General features: G+C 42.8%; 1 protein-coding gene across 4 annotated transcripts; it reads left to right on the top strand.

The window, feature by feature from the left end:
- The first annotated feature begins 994 nt into the window (after positions 1 to 994).
- Positions 995 to 25,663, top strand: LOC106824403 (zinc finger protein 709-like). 4 transcript variants are annotated; one of them, XM_070492130.1, is made up of 5 exons: positions 995 to 1,087; positions 2,344 to 3,750; positions 22,477 to 22,603; positions 22,797 to 22,869; positions 23,262 to 25,655. In XM_070492130.1, the coding sequence occupies exons 3-5, from the start codon at positions 22,570 to 22,572 to the stop codon at positions 24,877 to 24,879; spliced, it is 1,725 nt and encodes a 574-aa protein (XP_070348231.1). In that variant the 5' UTR covers positions 995 to 1,087; positions 2,344 to 3,750; positions 22,477 to 22,569; the 3' UTR covers positions 24,880 to 25,655. The 4 variants fall into 4 exon arrangements, with proteins under 4 accessions (XP_070348231.1, XP_044607747.1, XP_044607748.1 ...); XM_044751813.2 differs by lacking the exons at positions 995 to 1,087; positions 2,344 to 3,750 and adding exons at positions 3,954 to 4,136; positions 4,240 to 4,318 and having other exon boundaries at positions 23,262 to 25,656; XM_044751812.2 differs by lacking the exons at positions 995 to 1,087; positions 2,344 to 3,750 and adding an exon at positions 3,949 to 4,136 and having other exon boundaries at positions 23,262 to 25,651.
- The last annotated feature ends 2,111 nt before the right edge of the window (positions 25,664 to 27,774 follow it).

The following is a 27,774-nucleotide window of genomic DNA, read 5'->3' as shown; positions in this document are numbered from 1 at the left end:
AGCTCTTAACCTGTCCCTCAGGCACAGCAAGGCCCAGGGTGCACTGTTAGGATTAGACCAGAAAGAGCTCTTATGGCACATTATTATCTCACTGTGTGTCTTAAAATTTGGCTGGAAGCCATCCTGTGGCACATGAGTATAGCAATTTTTTAGTCTGACGTTGCTATGCTTTCCTCCTCTTGTGTGAGCTCTAAGTTCCAAACAACCTTCTTGCTGGATCAAATCATACAGAAAGGAAGAGCTGAATCTGTGATAAATATTACACACATTAAAAGCAATGCTTCTTGACAAAAATATTTATATTTAACCAGTGGCATTTGATTACTTCTAATGGCTTGGAATACTTTAAATATGGTCACCTGCCTTTGATGAAAGCTTCATTTCCCCAGGCCTTTTGGACTCTCATGTTTGGTGATGGGAATAGAAGGAAATGACTAAAGGGGCTGGTCCCGTGGCAGAGTGGTTAGGTTCGCATGTTCTGCTTCAGTGGCCTGGGGTTCACAGATTCAGATCCCAGGTGCAGACCTAGTACCACTTGTCAAGCCACACTGTGGCAGCATCCGCTCTAAAATCGAGGAAGATTGGCACAGATGTTAGCTGAGTGACAATCTTCCTCAAGCAAAAAGAGGTAGGTAGGTGACAGGTGTTAACTCAGGGCCAATCTCCCTAGCAAACAACAACAAAAAAGTGACTAAAAATACTGTGGCATCCTTCAGATTTCAAACAAGGGCAAGGGCCATCTACTCCATAGTGGTGATTTTAATATGGCTAGCAGGGAAGAATAAAATTTTTTTCTGATTTGCACAAAGAAGTCCATCCTTGTCAATGAACATTTATCCCTAATTTCATAAGATGAGGTAAAGAATGCTCAGAGGCAAAGCTTGGTCTGAGTCAGGCAGCCTGGTGATGAATCCGAGCCCCCTCCTGACTGCCTGTGTAAAGTCACAGCCGTCACTCAGCTCCCCTAAGTCTCGGTTTCCTCTCTTATCAAACAGGATCATGCTAGCGCTTCCCTGTTAGAAGTCTGCGCAGATGAAAAGGAATGAGCCAGTCCACCTGTGGTGCTGAGTGCCGTCCCTCACACTCAGTAAGCCTCCCTAAAGTGCCTTTATTATCTGTGTCAGCACTCCTGCTACTATTCTCACTGTCATTGTCATCATCATCTTCATAACGACTTAGAAAGCAGAATTCTCTCTGTGGAATCTACAACATTTTACACTGCAGATGACCCAATGGTTCCTTGACATGTAAGGTTGCACCTGGCCTGTAAATCCACTGAGAACCAATGCTTTTAATAAAGTTCTGTGATGACTATTTTCATTTCTTCTGTGGGTGGTTACTTTCCCATACTTTGAAATCTTCACTAAATAAATGCCGTGCTGATTAGTTTTTGGTAATTTATGCCTTCCCCACTAGATAGAACAATTTGGTTGATTCTTCCTCCCAGTACTCCCTCCAAAACCATGTCAACATTTCAATCAGACCATGAAGAGAAAATATTTTTTTAAAGAGGAAACATATATCTTGATGTTCTGCCATTTAAAGATTCTTCATGATTCCCAGCAGAAGAAAGATTATTGCTTCCTTGTTTTTATTCAGAGCTAAGAGCCGCTTCCTGAACCTTGGGTAACTCATTCCATTAGAAGCATATTGCAAGGTCATGGGAAAAATATCCTTCTTCATATGTACAAAGAATTCACTGAACTTCTTAAGTGGAGCTGTTTGTTTGGCTTAGAAGACCATGTCGTAGCATGAGTTGAGCTCTCATGGGCTTCCCTCAGTGCAGGTGGATGCTCCAGCACTCTAAGTATATTCTGACCCTCATGTTTGCCATGATGGAGATTAACAGGAAACACGAGATCTTACCTACCACAGCCTTAAGATATCATGTCTACGGTGCCAAACACAGTGACTAAAGGACCCTTGAGAGCACCACGATGTGACTGCACATAGAGGTAGACTGTCCCTATTGCTAACTGTGAGAAGCAGAACAATTTAGCAATTCATCAGCGCAGGAAGCACATCCCTATTTTCTGCCCAGATGTGGCCTTCTACTGGAACTGTACAATTCCCACCGGTGCAAATGAAAGTAGCATGGGGAAGGGCAGTGATGAAATGTAGTTTCCTCAGTACCATGTTTCTGAGGCTCCACAGTGTGAGAGGAGAGCCAGACTTAAGCATCTTCCCATTTGAAAGCACGTTGTTTGTATGGTGTGTCCTTTATTTGAGGTGGAGATGAGGAATTAGGAGTTAAAACCAATAAAACAGGCCTTCCTAACTTAGGAAATGAGAGTGATTTCCAGGAAACTTGCTTCTTGACTGTTTTCCAATTCATTCTTACAGGGAAGATGAAAAACAGATAACAAAATGGAAATATCTTCTCCATCTCTCAATGCTTGAGGCTGAATATCCACAGAACTTTTCTTCCTACATTGGATGGGAGACTGACGGATGATGCTACTGCCCAGCAGTGTTCCCCCTTGTATCATGACCACTGGTTGTAAACTGGGTGCTTCTTTCCTGTTTTCACTGAGATCACTCATGGTTCTTTGGCTCTGTCCCTCAGTTTCCCTCTGTCAGATGGCCTCCCGGGATGCTTCTGTTCCTGGGTGTGGTGGAGTAATTGCTGAAGTTCAGATGGACTTGGGTGGGGCTGTTTGACTCAGATGACATCAAAGGTGGGTACTTCCTCAGGGAATAGGGACAGGAAATGGTCAGAAATAGTATCTGTGCAGACTATATGGAGAGGATGCATGTCACGGAGTGATTCCAACATTGTCAGAATGAACGTTATTCTCTGGTATCATAGACTCACCTATCAGGGAGATGATTAGCCAGAGAAAACCCAGACTTCTGATAAGTGTCTTTATAGGTGGATTAAATAGCGTAACCACAGGTAGGGGGTAGATCACGACCATGGAGAGTGGTTTAACCATGAGTGAGAAAGAGTCTTTGCTTATATTTTCCATGGGATACAAGTATTTTCGTGTGAGAAACACTTTCTAAAGTTAACCATTCTGAGTACCCAGAAGTCACTTTTCTTCTGAAATGAGGGATTGTTTTGGCTCTCAATGCTCTTATGCTGAATCTGACTGAAGAGCTGTAAGGATGCCCACCTAATGCACCCCTGGTATTTTACCAAAACTAATGGGTTTGCCTCTTGACCAGAGCAGAGCAGAAAAGCACAACCAAGGCAGAAGTAGGTGAAGAAAGGTTTATTACTTGCACAAGCAATGGAGAACACCAGGGATGTCTGCCAAAGCAGTGTCTCCCCAAACAAGGGTTTAAGCGGGTCCCTTTATTAAGTCTTAGTGCAGTCCATGAATATTCAGTTAAGGAAAAGGCAGGAGATCAGGGTTTATTGCCTAACAGTCATGTTCCTTTAAGCCTCATGCATAGATGTACACACGGTACTATGTATATTGCATAATCTAGAAATGGTCGCTTGGTCCCTCTCAGAGGAGAAGAATTTAAAATGTTATTGACATTATAATAGGGACAGTGCAGTTTGAGGCGGCTAGAACTGGCTTCAGCTAGCTCGCTTGTGGGAACCTTCTGTGGTTAGGCTCTTCCTGAAACTTTCTGTCTGCAAAACACTCAACGGATAATAGTTTTGATAAGATCCTCTGTACTCTTTCTTTGCCTAGTTCCCTGGTCACAGTGTCTGTGCCTGTGTGCGTATCTGGCAAAACTGTCAGACTCCAGCTGTCAACAAAGATCAACATGGAGAGAGACTAATTATTGCATACGGTGAGATGAGTTTCTGTTGTGTGTGTTTATAGAGAAAGATCTCAGTTGCACAAGTCGCCTCCCAACAATACCTTTCAAAGCAAATGTCCCTGCATAGCATAACTTCTGGTTGGCTTTCTGCTCAGACACCTAACCTCAGGGGGCGTCACGGACACACAAGGGGGCGAGTCTCGCGAACTGTCCAATCAGAGGCGGCGCCAGAGCAGGTGGGTGGGGCGAAGCTCCAACCACCCGGAAGTTGCTGACGCTCCAGCTACGCTGGGCACCGAGTCTCCCCGCCATTAAAGGCTCTACCTGGCTGTGTCGCCTGTTGTGTTGAGTTGTGACCTGCACCGACCGCGGGAGTCATAGGAGGGACGCCAGGGGACCCAGGAAACCTAGAAATGGTGAGAGTTCGGGCCCAGAGTCAGGATTTGGGGGAGGCGTGTCTGGTGCAACGTGGACTTCCCTTCCCGCTCCTGCCGTTAACGGTCCCTGGTGGCTCTGCAGCAGCCCCTGTCACCCTGTGACCTGCACTGGCCGTGGGGGTCGTAGGAAGGACTCAGGGGACCCAGGAGCCCTAGAAATGGTGAGTGTGCGGCCCCGGGGTGAGGAGCGGGAGGAGGGGCTGGTGGGAAGCGGCCGGGCGGGCCCGGCCTCCCGCGGTCCCCTCCGGGGTCTGCTGCCCCGAGTCCGCGGTGGCGCCGCTCGGCCCTCGGGCCCCTCCGGCCGCAGTGTGGGGACGGGGCCGGCAGCCGGGCCCCGGGCGTCCTGTGGTCCCTGAGAGCGGCGACCGGGGCCGGAGCGTCTCTGGGCCGCTGTGCGCCCGCAGCCCCGTGTGTCCCAGATGGTGCGGGGCCCGCGGGAGGGTCCGCAGGACAGTCGGGCCTCGGTCTCCGGGTCCGTGCGCGGAGGGGCTGCGGTCTGTGGGTCCCCAGTGCTTCCTTTCTCCCAAGGGGCAACCGTTTTCTTCTGAATTTTCCATATGTTTGGGGAGCAGGGTCTCAATCCACGACCCTGTCCCCCCAGTCTAGGTCTTCCCAGGGCTGACAACAAATGCCTGAATTCTCAGTCTCTCCCTACATTCCTAAATGCCACGTTTCTGCCTCCGATTCACAGCATTATTATCAACTGTTAGTCCTCGGCAGATTTGAAACAGATCCAACATTTAATTGTTTATCATTTTGTCACGGTCAAGGGATGGCTGTTTTTAAGAGATTTATTTCGTGTGTGTGGATACTTTACATGAGAGAAAAGCAGCCTATAACCGCCTGGAAGTACGTTGCATGAAATCCTCGTGCGTCTCCCCCAGGATCTTCCTGGGCACAGACATCCTGTGGGAAGTCCTCTGGGTGCAGGTTCCTCTTGAGAAAGTTTCCTGGATGATCTGTCATGTCAGCACTGTCCCTACCTGAGTTGGTCTCCTTTAAATGACAATGAATTTATTTTCGTCTCAATTTTTCAATGAATAAAAATTTATGTAATCAATATGGTTTGAAAAACAGTGTAAAATATTTCCAAAGAGGCAAGAAAGAGGTGAATTTGGGAAAAAATAAAATATTCCAGTTTTACATTGCATGTACTAAATTCTTCTTTCCTTTTTTTCCTCCCATTGTGGGTAGTAATATTCTGACTTCTGTTTCTTTTTTTTTAATCAGCATCAGCAATTCTTTATTTTTTTTTTAAATTGGCTCCTGAGCTAACATCTGTTGCCAGTATTCTCTTTTTTTCTTCTTCTTCTCCCCAAAGCCCCCCAGTACATAGTTGTATATTCTAGTTGTGAGTGCCTCTGGTTGTGCTGTGCTTTCATTTTGGGTGAGTTCAAATGGATTTCCAGGGCTTAGACTTGCAGACCTAAAGTGTTCAAGTAGGATTAATCTTTTATTAAAAATTTCTTGTCATAGAAATAATACTATATTAACATCTTTTTTCCGCAAAATGCAACATGTTCTTGTGGGGTTTCCTGTTGAGTCAGCCAAGTGCCATATAATTTTGTTCCCTTATTTCCACATAAAGACTGGTTTGAGTGTTTTAGCTGGATTGTTCAAACACTGGGTTTGTGTATTTAAAATATCAGTGATGGTCCAAAAAATTCCAGTGGGGGCAGAGGCCTGAGAGCAGAGTCTCTAAGCTGAGGCCCCCTTGAGCCTGCAGAGGGAAGGCCTTGAAGGCCCAGCTGTTCTTCCTGGGGAGCCTCCCCTGCAGGTGTCCTACTGCTCACACCCCCATGGAAGGAGCCTTTATCCTGAGAGGAGCTGCAGAGCCCTGGAAAGCTGGAGGTGTACGTGCTCACGGGGTGGGGAGTGACGCCCTTTCTGAGGTTGTCACTGTGGTCCTCTTGGGCCTGTTTCTAGACATAACTGGAGTTTTGCATCCACAGTGTAGGTGCACTCAGAGTAATTTGTTTACACTGAGAAAGTCTGTGAGAGTCAGGAGCTCTGGGTCCTGGATTAGGGCCCATTAATCTGGGGGGTCCATCTGAGTCAGAACCTTAAACTGGATCCAGCTGAGTTTCCTCACTGTGAGAATGGAGCCTGAGAGAGGGAGCATGTGCACTGTTCCCTGGGGAGAGGAGGGTGTGTGGGGCTCCCAGAGCTCCTTCCTGTGGCTGCTCAGGTGCCCTCCCCTCCTTCTCCAGGGACTGACCCCCTCCAGGGCTCTGTCTCCACCAGGAGAGTCAGGAACACGGGACCTTCTGAGTGTGGCTTTCCTTCTGTCCTGTGGGAAGCAGGCTGCTCATCTGAGCTGATTCCAGTATTTGTGTTTCTTCCCTTTGGATTCCTTTATCAATGGACTAGGGCAGCCCTTTGGCTCTAGTTTCCCTCAGCACATGGGCCCTGAGACTGCGAATTGATGAGAGAGAGGATGTGAGGAAAGCAAGAATATTTTCCAGTTTTAGGTCAGCTTTTCTATGTGCATGCCTCTACAGACTCCAGAAATTTAAAAGGCTAAAATAATTGAAATTCTATTTGAATTGATGTGAGGAAAACTTCTGAAAGCTTATGTAAATCTTCGAAAATCGAATATATTTAAGACTTTAAACTCAATCCCTGATTGTGTTATAACATGCTACTTAGTCCTGAAAATACTCCCAGTGTGAGATATAGGAGAAGGACAAACTAGGATGTTACATATCCTTTTAGTAAAAAGAGGTCCAAAAATTTTGTTTTCTATGGTTTACACTTTTGTAACTGGTAGTGTGTAAAGGAGTTAAATCTTAGAATGGTTTCTTAGGTATGAGTTAAAATTAAAGACTATAAATATCTTTGTTTATTTGAAATAAATCTGTAAGACAGCAAAATCTAACTTAAGAAGACTCACTGCCATATCCTGGTCCCCTCCAGCGCTGTTACTCCAGCCACCCCCAAATACACAGTTTTGATCATTTCTTGAGATCCTGTTAGTGCTTATATAATCCAATTGAGAATGCATGTTCTTCTTACACACTTTGTCCTCATAATGAGCAGTCAGACTCCACATTTTGGGTGACTGCTCACAGCTTAAGCCTCACCCACCCTGTTCCCCTCGTGCCCCCACCTGGACAAGCTGAGGAGAAGCCTGGGTGCTCTCTCCTCTAGAGCAGGCAGGAGATTCCCACCACCCCAGCCCCTGCCTGTGTGCAGAGCTCTTGCCCCGGCCCCACCCCCAGGCCAGGCTCCATTCTTTGCTGTCTGAGCCCTGTCGGAGCTGCGTGAGAGGCCGGCCCTGCCCTCTCCTCAGACCTCTATTATGTGAGTCCTAAGCCTCTTCCTACCCTGTGTGTGGGGGGCTGTGTGTTCTACGCTGGCATCAGTCTCAACAAGGGAACCACCACTCTGCAGGTGGCCATAACAGCTGGCGCCCTGAGCAGCATTTTCAAACTTGACTTCCACCTGTGGGTCTGTCTTCTCTTGCTCTGACTTGCTCCCCTGGTCTGCTGCCTGGTGGCGGCATGCACTGTGGGCTGCTGTTTGCTGGGGAGCCTGTGCTGTGAGCTGTGCTGCCCCTTGTTGCATTGTTGACCCACCAAGCTCACTTCTAGGTTCAGCTGAACAGAGTTGGCAGTTTCAAGACTTTATAAGCATTTGGGAGCAGAGCTATGGGATTGGGGCCTCCTTTAATGAGTCCTGGGTCAGTGTCTTTGCTGGGATTTACCTGTGTGTTAGGGTGAGTCTGTGACAGATGCTTGTGGGCCTGACATACCCAGGGATGGGGGTAGCAGACAGGGACTATACCCTGTGCAGGAGATGGGTCACTTCTGAGAGGGCTGTCATTTAAAAAAAAGAGGGGGAAAGGCAGGCAGCAGGTGGCAGGCTGAGTCCACACTCCTAACACCAGAGGGCTCCCCAGGCCCCTTCAGTACCTCTGCTGCTGCCCCTGCCTCTACTGCCGCAAAGATCCTGACCTTCAGGGTTAGAGGGGACACACTCATGGCACCTCTCTGGCACAAGGTATTAGTTCGAACCTGACTTAAGCCCAGAGTTTAAACCTTATAAAGCAACCGGTTGTCACGGGGGATGCTCCTAACCCTGATGGCACTGCTTTGAGGCTCTTGGGTGGGAAAAAATTTATATATACCCGGGTAGAGAGACAATCCTTCCCCTGGTTTTTCTCATGACGAAGGAAACAAAACAGGAAAGATTAGGAGGAAGGAAACAAGAGATAAAATACTGAAACAGGGTCCACAATTTGACCTAGTTGGAAATCCAGAATAAACTGAAAGAATTTACATAGCAAAACAGATAAGTGTACACTGAGTGGCTTTTGGGCCTCTACACCCTAGGTTCTGAATGAATTTTGCTCTCTGATGTGATGCACCAATTCAGAAACCTTCAAGCAGTTAATCAACACTAGGTGTCAAATGACAGTTATACCTGGGATCCCACTAAATTTAAGGAAGGGGCCCCTGATGATCTTAGGGGTATTAATGAATATGATATAGAGGACAAATAGAAATATTTCATCTTTAGCCATCAGAACTATGGTCTCACCTGAATTCTCCATGGTCTTAAGACCCATTGTCCTAAAATATCCCATAGTGAGCTGGGAAGCTCTGAATGAATGATCAAGAATCACAATGAAATGAAGTCTTTGCCACTTATAAGTTGGCTTGACAAATTGGGACTCCAGTGACCTTACCCCCAAAAGAAAGTAGTTAATATGGCCCAATATAAATTACACAGGGCCTTGAAGGATTGAAAACTGTATAGAAAACCTAGTTAGTTGGGGCCAGCCCCATGCCGAGTGGTTAAGTTCACACGTTCCACCTCAGGGGCCCAGGGTTTCATTGGTTCGGATCCTGGGCATGGACCTACCATTGCTCATCAGGCCATGCTGAGGTGGCATCCCACATAGCACAACTAGAAGGACCTACAACTAGAATATACAACTATATTCTGGGGGGCTTTGAGGAAAAGAAGAAAAAAAATAGATTGGCGACAGATGTTAGCGGAGGACCAATCTTTAAGAAAAAGAAAATCTAGTTAGTGAAGGGTTAGTGCTTATTTTACAGCCCAGTTTGTCCTATTATTAAACCTGGAAAGAATGGATGACCCCTCAGAGTGGTTTACCTCAACTCGAGGCTGTGTTTGCACCACACAGACCTCTGTCCCCAGTCCCCACAGTGTGGAAATTACTGACCACAGCCAATCAGCAATTGATAAATATCCTGCTCTCACAGGTCTGGCTAAGTCTGTTCTGTCCAGTCCTGTGTCCACAGCCTCTCAGCTGCACTTGGCCTTCCCCTCTGAAGGGACAGGATGCCCCTTTACTGGGTTATTCTCATGGATCTTCCACACCTGTGCCCTCCCACAGTCATTGCAGGAGGGATCTGAACTGCATCCTGCTTTCTGCAAGAACACAGGTATGACATTACATTAATGACATCTCCTCTGAGGACATTCAGAACATACAAATATTGAAAAAGGGAGGTCACGAAAACTGGATGGCATGTTGCCATTCATATAATGTGAGGCCCTGACAACTTGGTTAAATTTCTGGAAATCATTTGATGATGTGAGACTCAGTCCTTCTCTGACACCATGAAGAAATAGGTATTGTTCCTCTAAGCAACCACATCTACTAGGTTCTTTTGTTCCAGAGGTAACATACTTATTATATACAAATTTTACTTGAGCCCATTTGTGCTGTTACTTGCAAATTTCCCACCTAGAATGGGCACCCTACCATGAAAGTGTGGAGACTCTCTCCAAATTGTCATACAACCAACACTCCTGTTAGTTCTCTCAGAGACTCCTTCACTATGAAGGCCTCAGTGACCCTCTGTCATGCCTCCTGGGGTCCCTATTGTGGCCTTAAGTTGTCCATAAGCTTCTGGTGCAAGAACCTGCCGTAGGCCCTACACTGTATATGCCATTAGAGCCGCAGTGACCTCTACTTATGAAGTTATTCTGAAAGTAGATGGCCCTGAGCTGTGACCTTCTATCCAGCAACCCACTTTGCCTTGGGACTTAGAAGCAGCACTCTAAGAGCTCAGCATGGCTACTGAGACCCCCTGGAGAAAGGATGGAGCCAAACCTGGGCCCTCTGGGATATCCTACCTACAGGAGGGGGTGGTCTTCCCTGTGCTCATTCTCCTGCCAGGTCGTTTTGAAGGAGGTCACCCATTTCATCATTGATCATTGTTTTCCTACCATCCAATACATTTTAAACACTGTGAGAGGAACTGCTCAGGTGTAGATGTAAACAATGGACAGCAATACCGGAAGTCCTGCATTTCTGGGATTAAAAGCAATGGTTCCCCATAAAGATAAAGAGATAGACATAGTTCATCATCATTTTAGCCATAGTTAAACGTTTCCCTACATGTGCTATTTGATCATGATCCAGACACATGGTCATCTGCAAATTGACACTTCCAATTGCTTTGGCCCATGGATATTTGTGATATTTATGTTTCTGTTTAACATAACCTATGGATTGAATTGCCTTTTGATACAGCATATCATTTTGCTGCAATTCATACTGGGTGACACAATTTGAACCCCATGAAACCTTTGAGTTTCTCCTGTTTTCAGGAAGGGTTCTGGTCATCTGCACAGTGGTAGCCCATCCTACGTTTTCCTATGAGTAGAGTGACATATATGCAAGTTCAATATGATGTCTGGTCACAGTGCTAAAAAGAGCTATGAGTGTTTAGAGGGTAATGATCCAAGCAATAACTGAGGCGAGCTGTAGACAGACACACAGTATCATTTTGAGTAATGTCCTATGTGCTGGGAAAGGAGGTGAATTTGTCATCCTCAAACTGGGAAATTTTCTATGCCTTTCTATAAGAGGAGTAGCTGGGAGGTTTTTGTTTCAATGATTCACAAAGCCCCCAAAGCCCATTTTTGCTATTTTCAGGAATCATTTCCATATGTTTACATTTCCAGGAGATGTTTTAGAAGACAGGGTAAAACATGCCAGCTTTTGTTTTATTAAGCAACAACAAAAATCCAAAATTGTTCCTTTTTTAGTGTTCATTTGTGTTTTCTTAGCAGTGTAGTATTTTTATAGCTATGTATCTCATTTGACCCCTGTCCCCATCCTTTCTCCCCTGATGCAAACGAAGAATGTTAAGCATGGGGTCTTGCCCAAATTCACATAGCTCATAATAGTGGAATCTCTTAGTTTTGAAGGCATAATGTGTGCCCTGTCCTGGGCAATGTAAAAAACTTCAAACTCACAACAGCACAAGGTTATATAATTATACCGTTTTCCAAATATGGCATCAGAGTTTCCAAGTAGGACTCATAAGACAACATGGTGTTCTACTTATATGACATTCTGGAAAAAGCAAAGGTATAGGAACCTAAACAGATCAATTCTTAAGCATGAGAGGGTTCAGTACAAAGGGGCACCACGAGACTATTCCTTTGTGGTGATGGAGTGTTCTCCATCCTGATGGTGGTATAAGTATACATGTGTGAAATCTCACAACTACTCTTAAAATAGTATGTGTATATATGAAAACAATTAATAGAAAACAACACAAAAATGTTTTCACATACTAGGAGAATGTTAAACTCTCCTGAGCTTTGCTTGCTATGTGTGCCGCACTTCCTTGCACCACCTTGGGTTCCTTCTTCAGAAAAAGAGGAAGGACTGGGGAAGAAGGACATAGGCCACTATAGACTGTTCCTGATGCCCAGTCTGAAGTTAGAAAGCTCCCTCTAGGGCTACATCTGCCCTGGTGTCATTCACATAACTGGTGAGAAAGTGATAGGGCTCCTGGCCTCCATCTTTGAGTTGACACCCGGTTTCTCAGGTCATATCCTGGGAATGCGGTGGTCTGAAACATAAAGGTGCATCTGACACGTCTCCACACATAGGATCTGCCTGGGTACATCCTCATCTAACCCTTGGGCATCAACCTCATGTCTTCCCAGAGCGGGTCTTGAGGCCGTTTCCAGCTCTTGAGTTTCCCATCTCAAGCCTACTCTGTGCCTCCTTGCTGGGAACATGTTTAAATGCAACACCTGTCCCACTCCGCAAATGTTCTCTGTGGTGTTGACCTTAAAGCTGAAAGAGCCAGTTATTCTACAAGTAAAATGAGTTTATTCGGGAATAGCAGAGGAGGTACAATTCAGGACATGCAAACTGTGGTGAATCATAGGCAGGTAGGGAGAACAGAACAGATGGGCTTGTTTTCATAGAGGACAGGAGGAAGCTGGGAGGGGCTGTTTGGAACAGCAGTCCATTGAAGGAGAATGAGAGTTCAGCATGGTGAGAGTGGCTGAGTGTGGTGGCTTCTCATTGGCTGGGCTGTTGCTGGGCAAGGAGAAATTCTGCATCCTCCTGCTGAGGTCTATAAAGTAAGCTTCCTCTTGCTGGGGAAAGGGAGGTTCACTTCTTTCGTTTGAGGCCTGCAAGGTGTGGTGAATATCAGTGCATAAGATCTCCCCCTTCAGGGCTTCCTGACTCCATTTTAAATGAGATTTCCTGTATTTGTTTTCACATTTGCAACCCCAGGTGACTGTGAAGTGAGGCAATGGCAGAACCCAGAACCCATGTCATGAGGCACAGGCCCCTGGAACAGTACTCCCCACTGTCACATACACATCCCCTCTGCACCAACAAGCACAGTTTCACTCTTGTATAGTCTCAATACCACCAATAATGTCAAAGTGATGTCCTGCCTTGTCCGAGCTCTGGGAGTCCCTCAGGTGCCCAGCTGTACCTAAATCACTCTCCTGAGATCTCTGGCACGTTCCACCCTGTGGTTTCAGTGGCTCATGTGCTGACCATGCCCGGCTCCCTCACCTCAGAACCTGCCCCCAGAGTTTGGAGCCCACCCACCAAGGCTGGTGCTTTCTGTTTTTGGGAACAGGACTCATCCTCATTAGTTCCAGCCCTGAGGCCTGTGGGGAATGGTGATCTCGGCCAGACTTTCTGCAGTTGGGGGCCCCCCTCCCTTCACTTGGATCCCACGCCGAAAGATGTGGCACAAATGGTGGGGATTTACATCTTTCCTGAAGTGCGCTGGTGTTGCCCCCTACTTTGTTGGACACCATGCCCACTGTTTCTTGAAGGGAAGAGGCAGAAATGAGCCAGGCCACATCTCAATGTGCTCTTGCAACAACTTCTAGTACTTTCCTGAATCCACAAGGTGATGTCTCTGTGGCTGAGAGAACTGGGGTCTGAGGTCCCAAGGCCTCCACCCCAACGAGTGAACATTCCAGGGAGGGCAGTGATCAAGGCCTTGGTAAGGACCCTTGTGAGGTTTTTGAGCAGGTGAGACCTCACGGAGTGTTGGGTCTCAGACCTCAGAGACTGCAGTGGAGGATACAGTGGCTGGGTGAGGACACACAGACCTTTGTTGTCCGCACTGAACTTCCACTGGGAAAGCAAAGTGAGGAAGGGGCAGGTGGTGAGGGGCGCATTTCTGGAAGGGATCATAGCAGCGTGAGGGTCTGGAACACAGTGATCACTGCAGCCATCGCGGGCCCTGACTCTCCCTCTCAGGGCCTGGGCTGTGTGTCTCTGGGCTTTTATCTCTGAGGATCTGTAACTTTGGGTGTCTGTGTGTGGGTGTGTGCACATGTGTGTCCAGTGAGGAAGCCTGTGTGATTTTGTCTGTCTGGGGGGCTGTGTGTGTATGTCCTTAAAATCTGGAACGCTGTTATGTCATTTGGTGCCTAACTGCCCTGGTAGCTCCTCCCTCACCATGTTGAAATGAACTGACGTGAGCAGACAAATCCTTGTCTTCTTTCTGATTGTATCAGTCATGTGTTTTATTTTCTGTCTCTTAAGATGTTTTAACATCTTGGGGGGCCTCTCAGACATAGGGAGACCCTGCCCCTCCCAGGGGCACCTCATTCCACATTGGCGGTGGACAGCTTGTCTGGAGCAGGCCTCTCGTGCATACCGCCCGATCCAGTGCCCTGTCCCTACAGACCTCCTGTCTGCCTCTCACACACCAGACAGTATTCCCTGCCCTAAACCCACCCAGGGCCAGGTGCCAGATGACTGAGGACCGTCCCTAGGCCCCAGAGGCTGCTGGGATTGTTCAAAGCAGCCAGTCCTGAGCTGCTCACTCTGCCCTGACTCACATTTCCTGTGGGACCCAAATGAACGCTGTGGCCTAGGTTTGTGTCCCACTCCTGATCCTGCCTCCTGAGCAACCCTGATGCAGCCCCTGTCACCTGCCTGGCACGGTGTGCTCCTTATCTAGAGAAGTGTAACTAACAAAATTTTTCAATGTCATTGAACAGTCTATGTTGTCACTTAGTCACTTCCATAAATTAAAATCTCAAGGGCACAAATTGGACACTGATCCTGAGGAGAAAGTGTTCAGTGAAGAAGGTGGAGCCACCGTGGGAGGACGGAGTGAGGTCTGTAGGAATGTGAGTCCACAGCAGAGCTGATGTTTCCCAAGGAGCCTGGAGCAGGGGACATGGGGGCTGAGCGAGGAGATGCTCACCTTTGGTCCCCTCACTGAGCCCACGATAGAAAAGCAAAGGGACAATTCATGATAAGTAGGTTTTTTGGGTGCATTTATAGCAGTGAGGATGTCTCCAGCCATTTTAGGAACTGACAAAATTGTGCCACTTGAGACTTCACGGATGGACCTTGAGATATATTAAGTGAAATAAGTGAAAGACAAACACTACATGATTTCACTCATGTGGAAGATAAACAAATACATGGACAATGGGCACAAATATATGGTGATGGATAAAAATTAGATTATTGGTGGTTAGCACAGTGCAGTCTGTACAGCAACTGATAAATAATAACTTACACTTGAAATTTCACAGTTATAAACCACTATGACTTCAATAAAGTAATTAAAAGAAATAAAAAGAATAAAAGGCTGTATTATTCCTAAGGAAAATGAATTCCTGTTTTAATGGATGTGAGGAAAAGTACTTAGATTTCTCTTTTCATTGATCTGAAGAAACAGGTAAAAGCTTAGGTAAATCTTTGGAATTCCTAGTTTATTTCAGTGCTTAATTGCAAGCCCCTGCTGTAATATAATATGCTGCTCCTTCCTGAAAATATCCCCAGTGTAAATATAGTGGAGGGACAAACTATCATGCCCCTTGTCCTATAAGTTAGAAAGGGGTTGTAATGTTTTTATTTTCTGCAGTTTTATATTAGTTTTTAAAGGATTATATCTTGGAGTGGTTTCTTATGTAGAAAAGTTAATTTTAAAAAGCAGAAGTTAATTAAAAATAATAATCAACCATAGGAAGATATGTGTATATAAATTTCTCTCTTTATTTTAAATAAATAATGCATGAGATTAAAAAAATTCCTAATTGAGGAACTAACTCCCCGCCTGCGCGTCCTGCCCTGCTCCTCTGTTCTTGCTCCAGCCTCCCTCACGTGACCCGTTTTGCTCACTGCTTCACCATCCTGTTAGTGTTTCTTTATATAAAAACAAGCCAGTATGAATGCCTATTTTTCTTAGCCATTTTTTCTTGTAATGAGTAGCCAGGGTTCACAGATTTGCTGTTTGACCACGGAAAATGTAAGCCTCCCCCTCCCTTTCCTCCTGGGCCTTCTTCCCTGGACAGGCTGATGAAGAAAGCCTGGAGGCTCCTGTACTGTGGGCTGCTGCTTGCTGGGCAGCTCCTCCTGGGCGCTGTGCTGCCCTGTGTGGCATTGTTGACCCCACCAAGCCTGGGTTCTATATACAGAGGACTCTGAGCTGGCAGTTTAAGTTCCCGTGGGAGCAGGAGTCTGGGGATGGAGCCCTCCTTAACGTGGTCCTGGGTTATGTCTTTGCTGGAAAGTATCTATGTGTTTAGAATGAAGGTGAGACTGAGGCTGGAGTCACTTTGTCAGTACAAGGAGTCTGGGGCTTCAAGGATGATCATACCCTGTGAATGAGCTGAGCCCATCAGGTGGTCACTGGTTAAAGAGCAATTGTTTTAGAGAGAAAGAAGAGACAGGAAAATGCAGCCAGTAGGTGGCAAGATTGCAGAGGGCTCACCAGTTCCCCTAAATAACTCTGCTGCTGCCCCCACATCTATTACCAGAAAGATCCTGACCCTCTGGGTGAGAATGGAGGACACCCAGAGTCTGAGTTTGGCACAACAAAGGGATTAGTTCAAAACCAACTTAGGCCTGGGTTCCTTACACTCTATAAAGCAACCACTTGTCATGGAGGAGGCCTCTGACCCTGACGGCAGTGATGTGAGGCTCTCAGAGGAGGACCTTAAGTTGTCCATAGGCTTCTGATGCAAATAACTGCCCCACGTCCCACACTATATGTCATTAGAGCTGCTATTATCACCAGGTAATGAGATCTCTTGAAAATAGAGGCTCTCATAAGAACTGAGCATGTGACCCTCTACCGAGGTGCCTATTATGTCTTTGGCCCTGGGGACAGCCTCATAATATGATAGAGGCTAACCTTGGCCCTGCAGATTATGCCACCTGCAGGAGGGGCAGGGCCTTTCTTCAGTTGTTAAAAGCCGTGAGGGTGATGGAGGAGGTCAGCCATCTCCCAGACACCTTGGTTCCCGGGGTAGTTCCGTGGGATTACCTGAATGCACAGCACTGGGGAGTGCATGGACTTTGAGGACAACAATACACCTTCATACATGATGGAGCTCAGTGGAGAGTTGCTGCTCTTTAACCCATAATTGGGACATCCCAGATGAAGAACTAAACCCAGGTGTCGCAAGAGCTAACCAAACATCAGGCAGTCATCTAACTACTGGCCAAAAATTGGCCTCATCTGCATATGTTCATAACCTCTTGGTTGGTTGTCTGAGAGATGCCTGTTTGTGGTAAAAGAACTATAGGAATCTCTTGACTCAGAGATACCCAATATAGAAATCCAGGAAACACTTGTCTGTACATTACTAGGTCTACAATACAAGGACTCACCAGGACACTTGTCATCCACCTTGGAGTTCTGACACTACTGATAGTGACCATGGTGCTTCTCAGAGGATACAGTGCTGTGCTCCCCAAAAAGGCATTCGATGGAAGTTTCCCCTCCCTCATGGGTCTCAGGCTCATAGAGCACCAGACTGGCTTGTTGAGATCAGTTGAATGACAGATGTCCTGTTTCACTTATCAGGGGTGAATTGTAATGCATCTGTCTTCATCTTGTTTTGGAAAGACTTCAGTTCTTTTAGAGCAGTTGTTTACAGAAAAAATTGACCAGAATTTACAGAGAGTTCCCACAATAACCCTTCTCTCTGCATCCACACAGTTTGCACTATTTTTCACATTTTGTATTACTGTGGTACATTAGTTACAATTTCCAAACCATATTGATGCGTTACAGTGCACAGTGCACATTAGCATTGATTCTGTGTTGTACAACGTGTGGGTTTTGGCAAATGTATAATAACGTGGACCCATCGTTTCTGTATCATGGAGTGTAGTTTCGCTTCCATGAAACTCCCCTGTGCTCCACCTGTTGAGTCATCCCTCCCTCCAACCTCCAAACCCTTCACAACCAAAGGTCTTTCTACTGGCTCATGCTTTTGTCTTTTCCAGAATGTCATATACTTGGAATCATACACTGCATAGCCTTGTCACATTGGCTTCTTTCCCTTAGCAGTATGCTTTTAAGGTGCCTCCATGTGTTTTCATGGCTTGATACCTCATTTCTTTTATCACTGAACAGTATTTCATTGTATGGAGGCACCACTGATTCTCTATTCAACACTTGAAGGACATCTTGTTTAAAATTCTCTCTCTTGCCAATTATGAATAAAGTACCTATAAACACTCATATGTCAGTTTTGTGTGAACATAAAGTTTCAACTTATTTGGAAGAATACCAAGGAACCATACTGCTGGATCTTACTCTCTGTACCAGCAATGTATTTTGTTTTGAGAGAAACCCCCCGTTTTCCGCTGTGGCATACGAAATTTCATTTCCATTTCCACCAGCAATGAATGAGGATTACCTGTAGCTTTGCATCTTCACCAATATTTGGTGTTGTGAGTGTTTTGAGTTTTAACCCATTTAATAAGATTTTAATGATACCTCGTTGTTTTATTTGCAATTTCCCAATGACATTTGAAGAGGAGCATGTTTTCATATTGCTTTCTTCCCATCTATGTATGGTCTTCGGTGAGCTGTCTGATCAGATTTTTTTCCCTGTTTTTAAATTGGGTTGTTTGTCTTCTGAGTGTTGAATTTTAAGAGTTCTTTGGACATTTCAAATACCACTCATTTTTCTGATGTTTTACGAAGATTTTCTCTTATTCTGTAAATTATGTTTTTATTCTCTTAACACTCTTTCTCAGAGCAGGAGTTTTTCATTTTAATGAAGTAAATTTTTTGTTTTTTTCTTTTGTGGACCTTCCTTTTTGATTTTGTATCTAAAAAGTCATCTCCAAACCCAGTGTCATCTAGATTTTCTCTGCTGTTATCTTCCAGGAGTGTATTCCTTTGGCATTTTACATTTAGATCTGTGATGAGTTTTGACTTAATTTTTGTGAAAGATGTAAGGCCTGTGTCTACATTTGTTTTGTGTGTTTGTATGTGGATATCCATTTCCACCACTGTCTGTTTAGAAGACTTTCTTTTCCATTTGAATTGCCTTCCCTTCTTTGTCAAAGATCGGTTGACTCTATTTGTGTGTGTCTCTAAGGAAATGAATTCACTCACATATCCTTCAACCTTGCTATACGCTCATTAATTCCAGGATGTGTTGTAAATTCTTTCAGAGGTTTCACAGAGACAATCATGCCATATGGATCAGATGTTATACATTTAGCTACAGGGTTCATAAAGATGTTCTTTCTTAAGTAGAAGTTCCCCGCTATTAGTTGTTTTTTTATCATAAGTGGATGTTGTATTTTATCAAATCCTTTTTTATTTTCATTTTCCCCTCCTTTCCTTTCTGATATTAGTGATTTCCATCTTCCCTTTTTTCTTTATCTTGACTAGAGGCTTATCAATTTTATTAGTCTGTCAAAAAAACAGACTTTTTTTGTTTTAATTTTCTCTGGTGATTTCCACAATGATATTAATTTATTTTCTAATTTTTATTATTTCTTTTTTGTCGTTACTTTGGGTTTAATTTGCTGTTGATTTTCTTGTTTCCTAAGGTAGATGTTTACATTATTGTTTATGGATCTTTGGTTTTCCAGTATATTTGTTCCATGACATAAATTTCCCCCTAGGCACTGTTTTTGCTGCATCCAGGAACCTTTGGTATGTTGTGTTTTTATTTCATTTTGTTCAAAATGAGGTTTTATTTTTCTTGAGACTTCTTTGTTGATCCTATGTATTATTTAGTAGTGTGTTGTTGAATCTCCACATATATGGGGTTTTTCCAGCTATCGTGTTGTTATTGAGTTCTAGATGAATGTCTAGGTGGTGTGAGAGCATCTTTTGTATGATTTCTGTTCTTTCTGATTTGTTAAGGTGTGCTTTATATCCCACAGTGTGGTTTATCTTGCTGAATCTTCCACGTGAACTTGAGAAAAGTGTATATTCTGCTGTTGTGTGTGAGTATTCCATAGATTACAGTGAAATTCAGTTGTTCCACAGTGCTGTTCGGGTCACCTCTGTCTTCCTCTTTTCCTGCCTCCTGGAATTTATAATCCGTGATCAGAAGGTGTTGAGTTCTACATCTATACTACTGGATTCATCTATTTCTCCTTGTATTCTATCTGTTCTTGCCTCATGTGTTTTGCCCCTCTCTTGTTATGCATGTACACACTAAGGGTTGCTGTGCCTTCCGGGAGAATAGACCCCTCTATCTACTGATAGATGCCTCTCTCCATCTCTGAATTTTCCTTGGTTTGGAATCCACATCGTCTATAATTTGTATACCCAGGGCAGATTTCTTTTGATCAGCATTGGTATGGTATAATTTTCTCCATCCCTTTACCTTTCATCTATCTATGTCTTTATTTTTAAGTGGGGTTTCTTGTAGACAAGATATAATTGTGGTTTTTGAAATCTGATGTTACTGTATGTTTCAGTTGTATTGAGACTATTGATGACTAAAATTGTTATTGATATAGCTGGATTAATATTTACCCAATTTTTTAGTGTTTTCTATTTTTTGCCCTTGATTTTTGTTTCTTTTTGTCTTCCATCTTTTTTCTACCTTCTCCTGTTGAAATTGAGCATTTTCTCTGATTGTTTTTTTCTCCTCTCTTAACATATCACACATTTTAGAAAGGAATTTTTTGATGATTGCCCTTGAGTATTCAGCATACATTTATAAGTAACCCACCTTCTCTCCCAGATAATAGTATACCACTTCTCTGTGTGCAAGTACCTCATAACACATTCTTCCCAATTTCCCCATCCATGTCCCTTGTCACATTGCTATCATTTATATCACTTGTACATAAGGTTCGCATTACCAAATATATTGTTGCTAATATTATTTTAAAGTCATCTGTTACATTAATTATAAGAAATATAAATGATATTTTACTTTAATTTTTTTCTTTTTCTAATCCTCTACCTTTATTATTTACATTCTTTCTAAGTTTTTGAAAATTTCATTCAATGTAGATGTACTCATGACAAATTTCCTCAATTTTTCTCTCATAAAATCCTTATTTCTCCTTTGTTTTTGAAGGATAATTTTGCTTGACAGAGAATTCTAGGAGACTTTTTTTTATTTTCAAAACTTTAAATATTTCGCTCTACCCTGTTCTTGCCTGCATGGTTTTTGAAGAACTCCAATTTATTTCAAATCTGTTTCTTTATACGTAAAGTGTGTTTCTTCTCTGGTGTTTCTCAATATATTCTCGGTCTTTAATTTTTCTCTATTTTGAATATGATATTCTTGGTCGTGCCCTTTTGTAATTTATCATGTTTAGTGTCCTCTGAGCTTCCTGGATGTGCAGTTACCAGCTCTCATTAATTTTAGGATATTTTGGTGATTAATACTTCACTTCTTTCTTCTGTTTCTTTCTGTCTTCCTTTTACTTCAGATATTCCCATTATGTATATTTGAAACTTTCTGTTAAAGAGAGTTGTCATAAATTTCATGGAAATTGTCTTCTTTTTGTTCTTGCATTGGACTCTCGTTGAAATAGGTTTTATGTTTAGTACAGGCCTTGATGAAAACAGAATATCTGAGACATAGTCCAAAATGCCATTTTTTTCCTTTTCCCTAATTTTGGAGACACTGGTTTGCCCTAGGACCTGAAGCCTCTCATGCATCTAAGAAGAGTTGTTTATTTCTAGTTTGTTCATTTTTCTTCTCGTGAGATCAAGAATGAGAGCTTCTAAGTTCCTTAAGTGCAGGATCAGAAGTTGGCAGGGCGTCATCTAGAGTGGCTGAATGGGAAACACTTCCTCTTGAAGTTCAGGAATGGAGATTCTTTTTTTGGAGGAAAACACTAATCAATCCTTCACATTTTTTATAATCATGGGCAAATTGACCATCAAAGCTTTGTGGACGTCAGTGAACTCCCATGCAATCTGCAGCTCTTAACCTGTTCCTCAAGGGCGGCAACGCCCAGGGTACATTGTTAGCAACTGACTGGAAAGAGCTCTTATGGCACATTATTATCTCACTATGTGTTCTAAAAATTGGTTGGAAGTAGCCTTGAGGCACATGAGTATAGAGATCTTATGGTCTAAGTTGTCATGCCTTCTTCCTTGTTTCTGAGCTCTAAGTTCCAAATAATGTTCTAGCCCCATCTAATCATGTAGAGAAAAGAACTGAGTCTATGATAAATTTTACTCAAATTAAAAGTGATACTTCCCCACAAGAATATTTACATTCAGCCAGCTGCATCTGCTTACTTACTTGTAATGATTTCCTGGAGTACTTAAAACAATGTGGCCAGCTGTGCTTTGTTAAAAGTTTGATTTCTACAGGTCTCCTGGACTTTCTGTTTGGTGATGGGAGTAGACAAAAAAGCTTCCACTTCTTCACTATGTCATTATCCATTGAAATCTCATGCACATTTTATCCTCTGCCTTATGAACTGCTGTAACTTGTGGGTAAGAAGGAAGAAGATGAAGGAATTTTTCTCATAAGGAATCATTAGTCTTAAAATGATACTTGTTTCATCTGTATGACATTTCTGTCATTTCCCAAGATACTCTGGACCCTGCTGTTACACAGAAATATGATGTAATGTGATAACAGTAAAAATGTGTAAATAATTTCCATTTTGTGGTGTTGAGGATGCTGTTAAATTGATAAGGAAGTATGTACAGAAAAGCAGTGAGTTTTTGATGATCACAAAATAGAATAAATATTTAGCGATGACAGAATCATACGTAACCTTCCTACAAATGGAATATAGATCTCCAGTGCTGTCAGTCTTATTCAGCCTTCTCTGCACGTATTTCTGATATTTTAGGACTCAGTAGCCATTGAGGATGTGGCTGTGAGCTTCACCCCAGAGGAGTGGGCTTTACTGGATTCTTCACAGAAGAAACTCTACAGAGAAGTGATGTGGGAAACCTTCAAGAACCTTGAATCAATAGGTAAGAATGAGGATATTTCTTCACTTTGTCAATTAGAAAACAAGTGTTTCTCACCCATCAACATTGTTTGAAGATGTAGAATGTGGAAAGGAGGGGATGTTGGTAAATAAATTAGAAAGGTCATGGCTCATTATGGACTTAGAATCTGAGAATTTTTCTATCATTACTAATATCTTTGGTGTCACCTTTTCAGTCTGCATTTCAGGACGAACAAGGGAAATTCTTCGTATTGAAGATCAGTACAAAAACCAGGAGAGCAAGCTAAGGTAAGTCACACTCACAATAGAAAGCAGTGTCTCAGGTGAGAATCCTGGTAAGTATGAAATTTTAGAAAGAAAGAAAGAAAACAAATAACCTTTGCTTCAGGTTTAGCTATTCTTAGAAAATGTTCATAAAACATACCTTCTGAAATGTAATATAGAGGTTCAGCTTTTAGAAAATAATTCACTTGGACAAAGTATTAATAAACCCTATATAGGAGTATCACTGTTTGGATAATAGGAAGGGTGAAGGCCTCTTGCAAAGCGTTCAGTGTATTCAATTTCAAAGAATTCAGATAAGATGGAAAACCTAAACTTTTCCTATAAATCATAATAAATATAACAAATATAATAACATTATAAAGAAATCATTAATAATTTGCTCCTCATTTTTACAGAAATCACATGGTAGAGAGAGACTGTGAAAGTGAAGAGGGCGGTGAATGTGGAGAAAACTTCAGCCGTATTCCAAATCTCAATCTGAACAAGAAAACTACTGCAGCAAAACCATGCAAATGCAGTGCATGTGGAAAAGTCTTCGGGCATCATTCATCCCTTAGTAGGCATGTTAGATGTCACACTGAACACACACATGACTATCAAAAATATGGAGAGAAGCCATATAAATGTAAGGAATGTGGGAAAGCCTTCACTTTTCCCAGTGTTCTTCAAAGACATGAAAGAACTCATACTGGAGAGAAACCTTATGAATGTAAAAAATGCAGTAAAGCCTTCAGTAGATTCAGTTCTCTTCAAAGACATGAAGGAACTCATACTGGAGAGAAACACTATGAATGTAAAAAATGCAGTAAAGCCTTCAGGTCTTCCAGTTATCTTCAAATACATGAAAGAATTCATACTGGAGAGAAACCCTACGTATGTAAAGAATGTGGGAAAGCCTTTACATCTCTTTCAAGTCTTCAGTCACACATGATCTTTCACACTGGAGATGGACCTTATAAATGTAAGGAATGTGAGAAAGTATTCATTTCTCCCAGTGCGTTGCAAAAACATGAAAAGAGGCACACTGGAGAGAAACCCTATGAATGTAAAGAATGTAGGAAAGCCTTCAGTTCTGTTAAAGGTTTCCAAATACATGAAAGAAATCATACTGGAGAGAAACCATATGAATGTAAAAAATGTAGTAAAGCATTTAGTTGTCTTAGTACTCTTCAAACACATGAGAGACACCACACTGGAGAGAAACCCTTTGAATGTAAGGAATGTGGGAAAGCCTTTATTGCTCTCACAAACCTTCGATTACACATGGTCACTCACACTGGAGATGGACCTTATAAATGCAAGAAATGTGACAAAGTATTCATTTATCCCAGTTCATTCCGAATACATGAAAGAAGTCACACTGGAGAGAAACCCTATGAATGTAAAGAATGTGGGAAAGCCTTCAGTTTGTACACTAACTTAAAAATACACCAAAGAACTCACACAGAGAGAACATCCCATGTATGTAAGGAATGTAGTAAGGCTTTTATTTCTCTTCAAGCTCTCCAAATACATGAAAGAAATCACACTGGGGAGAAACCCTATGAATGTAAACAATGCAGTAAGGCGTTCAGTAGACTCAGTTCTCTTCGAAGACATGAAGGAACTCATCCTGGAGACAAACCCTATGAATGTAAAAAATGCAGTAAAGCCTTCACTTCCTCCAGGTCTCTTCAAATACATGAAAGAATTCATACTGGAGAGAAACCCTATAAATGTAAGGAATGTGGGAGAATCTTTACTGCTCCCTCAAGTCTTCGATCGCACATGATCTTTCACACTGGAGATGGACCTTATAATTGTAAGGAATGTGAGAAAGCATTCATTTCTCCCAGATCATTTCAAAGACATGAAAGAACTCACTCTGGAGAGAAACCCTATAAATGTAAAAAATGCAATAAAGCATTCATTTCTTCCAGTTCTCTTCAACTACATGAAAGAACTCATACTGGAGAGAAACCCTGTGAATGTCAGGAAAATCTGAAAGCCTTTATTTCTCATGAAAACTTTTGAGGATATGCAAGAATGACACTAGAGGAAAAACCATATAAATGTAAAGAATGTAGGAAAGCCTTTTGTCATCTGAGTTCTTTCTGAGGGATGGAAGGATTCACTTGACAAAAACCTCTTGAATGTAGATACCATGGGAAAGATTTCAGTTGGCCGACATCCTTCTATGTGAAATCCCCACCAAAAAGAAATATAAATGTAAGTCATGTGAGAAAGCTTGATGGAAATTAATTTGTATAATATTCTAGAAAACTTTCAACATGAAAGAGTTGTTATAAAAGTTGTAAATATATTGTGCTTAGCAAGCCTCTTAAACTGCAACAATGGATTCTAGATTTCTATTAATTACTTTCAGAAATGAATATTGAGGTGAGATAATTTTGCAAGTCATCTTTCATCTTAGAGTACTTTTTCCTTAAATCAGTTAATAATATTTTCTCTTTAATTTTTTTAATAATGTTTTAATTGTTCTGTGTTAAGGGACCATTGAAAAATGATAGTTTTTGTTTGTTGGAATTTTCTTACTGGCTTTGCATTGCCATCCTGGAAATGCCTAATCCATTGTATATATTGTTCCTTTCTTAGAGAAAGGTCCTATTTTGGGGTGGTGGGTATAGCTGCCTTCTTTTGTTTTCTGTACTGTTCAACAGTTGGAATAAATTTTTATGTATGGCAAGTTTATCAGAGCATACTTTCCTGTGAATTATTATTTTCATATTTGGGTTCAGTAAAACCATGGAGTTGTTCCCATTTAGAGAAGTACGTGCCTTCATCTGCACTGTTCTAGCTCATCCTGAGTGTATTCTGTAGGTAGAGTGACATCTATGTGAGTGCACTGTGATCTCCCAGTGGAAACACCACAAAGAGCTGTGGGTGTTTAGAGGGAATTTTCTAAGGAATAATTGAGGTGAGCTCCAGAAAGAGGGTATCAATTTGAGTAACATCCTGATTGAGTACAAAAGGAAAAATAGGAAACTCCAAACATCTTTTCATCACAGGAGTCCCTGGAAGTCTCTTGTGTCAATGATCCACAAAGCCCTGGAGCACCTTTAGCTGTTCGCAGGTTTCATTTCCATATGCTTAGACATCCAGCACATGTTATGGAAAAGTGGGAAACAGCAGTAACAGATTCCAGGTTTAAAACTGCAAAGGAAATGGAATGTATTCCATTTTTTTAGTGTTAACTTATCTATTGGAGGGGTGTCATTCAAATGGGCACCACAGGAGTGTTCTTTTGGAGTGAAGGTATGGTTTTCATCTTTTGATGGTAGTATACATTTGTGAAAGCTCATGAGAGCTCTTCAACTGTTTTATATGTTTAAATATATGTTAAATACATAATTATTAGAAAACGAATAACATACTTGCTTTCATATGCTAGAAGATTGTTAAGCTCTTTTGAGCCTTGGTTTTTATATGTTCAACTCTTCTTTCTAGTACTGTGGGATCCTTCTTAGGAAGAATTGAAGGACTGGGCAAGAAGGAGTCAGTCCTCAACAGGCCTTTCTTGCAACCCTGTCTTAATTGAAAAAACAACCTCTAGGGTTGCACCTGCCCTCAGCTCATACTCATAACCAAGAACGAAGTGACAAGGCTCCCAGAATCTGTCCTTGAGTTCAAAACAGCTTCTGTGGACAGATCTTGAGAAATACTATGGTTGTAAAACATGAAAGTGTATCTGAAGCGGGATCTGCCTGGGGACATCCCTATTCTTGTGCATCAGCATCATTTCATTGCCATCCAAAAACTCTTTCCAGCTGTTCGTTTCCCAACTCAAACCTACTCTCTGCCCGTTGACTTGGAAACATCTTTCGAAATCAACACATGACCCCCTGGAAGATTTCTCTAAGGCAACTCAAGGGGGCTCTGTGCTGAGTGGGTGACAGAAGCAGTGGTAGAACCCATGATGTGAGCACATTCTGTCAGCCACAATGACCACAGACATCCCATATTTATCAGAGATCTTGCTTACTTATTCATACAACACTTAGAAATTGACTGTCTTTGAATTGGGCAACAAACAGCTGTAGAAGTTTTCAAAATGACAGTCCCTATGTCAGCACCGCCCTTGACACATCCCTTTACCGTAAAGGTTTTAGCAGCCTTCCAGTGTGCATTAAAGAGGCTCTAAACCTCTCACAGTGGACATAAATTGCCCAAGGCATTCTTGTGCCAGAGGTATTCTCATCCATTGCTGCACACAATTAGGGAAACCACTAATGGCAACTGGCATAGTCTCTTGTAAATGGAGGCTGTCCCAGGGCCTGAGCTGATGGTCTTCCACAGGCCATTTCTCATTGTGCCTTGGATCAGGAATGCACAAGCCCTCAGGCTTCTTAATCAGAGGCTTTTTCATTGAAGAGAGTTGGATACCTACAGAATAGAGCCAAAGATGGTGCTTCTGGAATATCCTACTTAGAAAAGTAGAAAGTGCGTTCTGCTCTTTATTTGACATAATCCCTTTGAAGGAGGTCACTCCCTTTTCAGGCACAATGGCCACTCAGATAGTCACTTGGGGGCACAGGAGTAACCAGGGTGTTCATTTCCTTTATAGACAGTGTGCTGCCACCACACGTGATGGCATCCAGTGTAGAGATGCTGCATTCTTCTCCTAGATCAAACAGGCCATCTTTGATCAAAGATTGGACCCAAGCATCAGGTAAATTAGTCAAACTCCAGACAGTCATGCTAAAAATAGAAAAGTCCTTGGCCGAGAATTGAACTTATGTGCACATTTTTACAGATCCTTTGGAAATTGCCAATAATCTAGCTGTCTCGTCCCATCACTAACAACATCTTATTTATGGTCACATAAAGGATTCTGGGAATATCTTGCCTCATGATAGCCAAGTACAAATCATTCACTCTACTCTGCACATTTAAACCTCAATCTGCAGA

Source organism: Equus asinus, chromosome 20 (genome assembly GCF_041296235.1).
Source record: "Equus asinus isolate D_3611 breed Donkey chromosome 20, EquAss-T2T_v2, whole genome shotgun sequence".
Classification (NCBI taxonomy): Eukaryota; Metazoa; Chordata; class Mammalia; order Perissodactyla; family Equidae; genus Equus; species Equus asinus.
The sequence above is the reverse complement of the archived record's forward strand: the minus strand, read 5'-3'. Positions and strand labels throughout refer to the sequence as shown.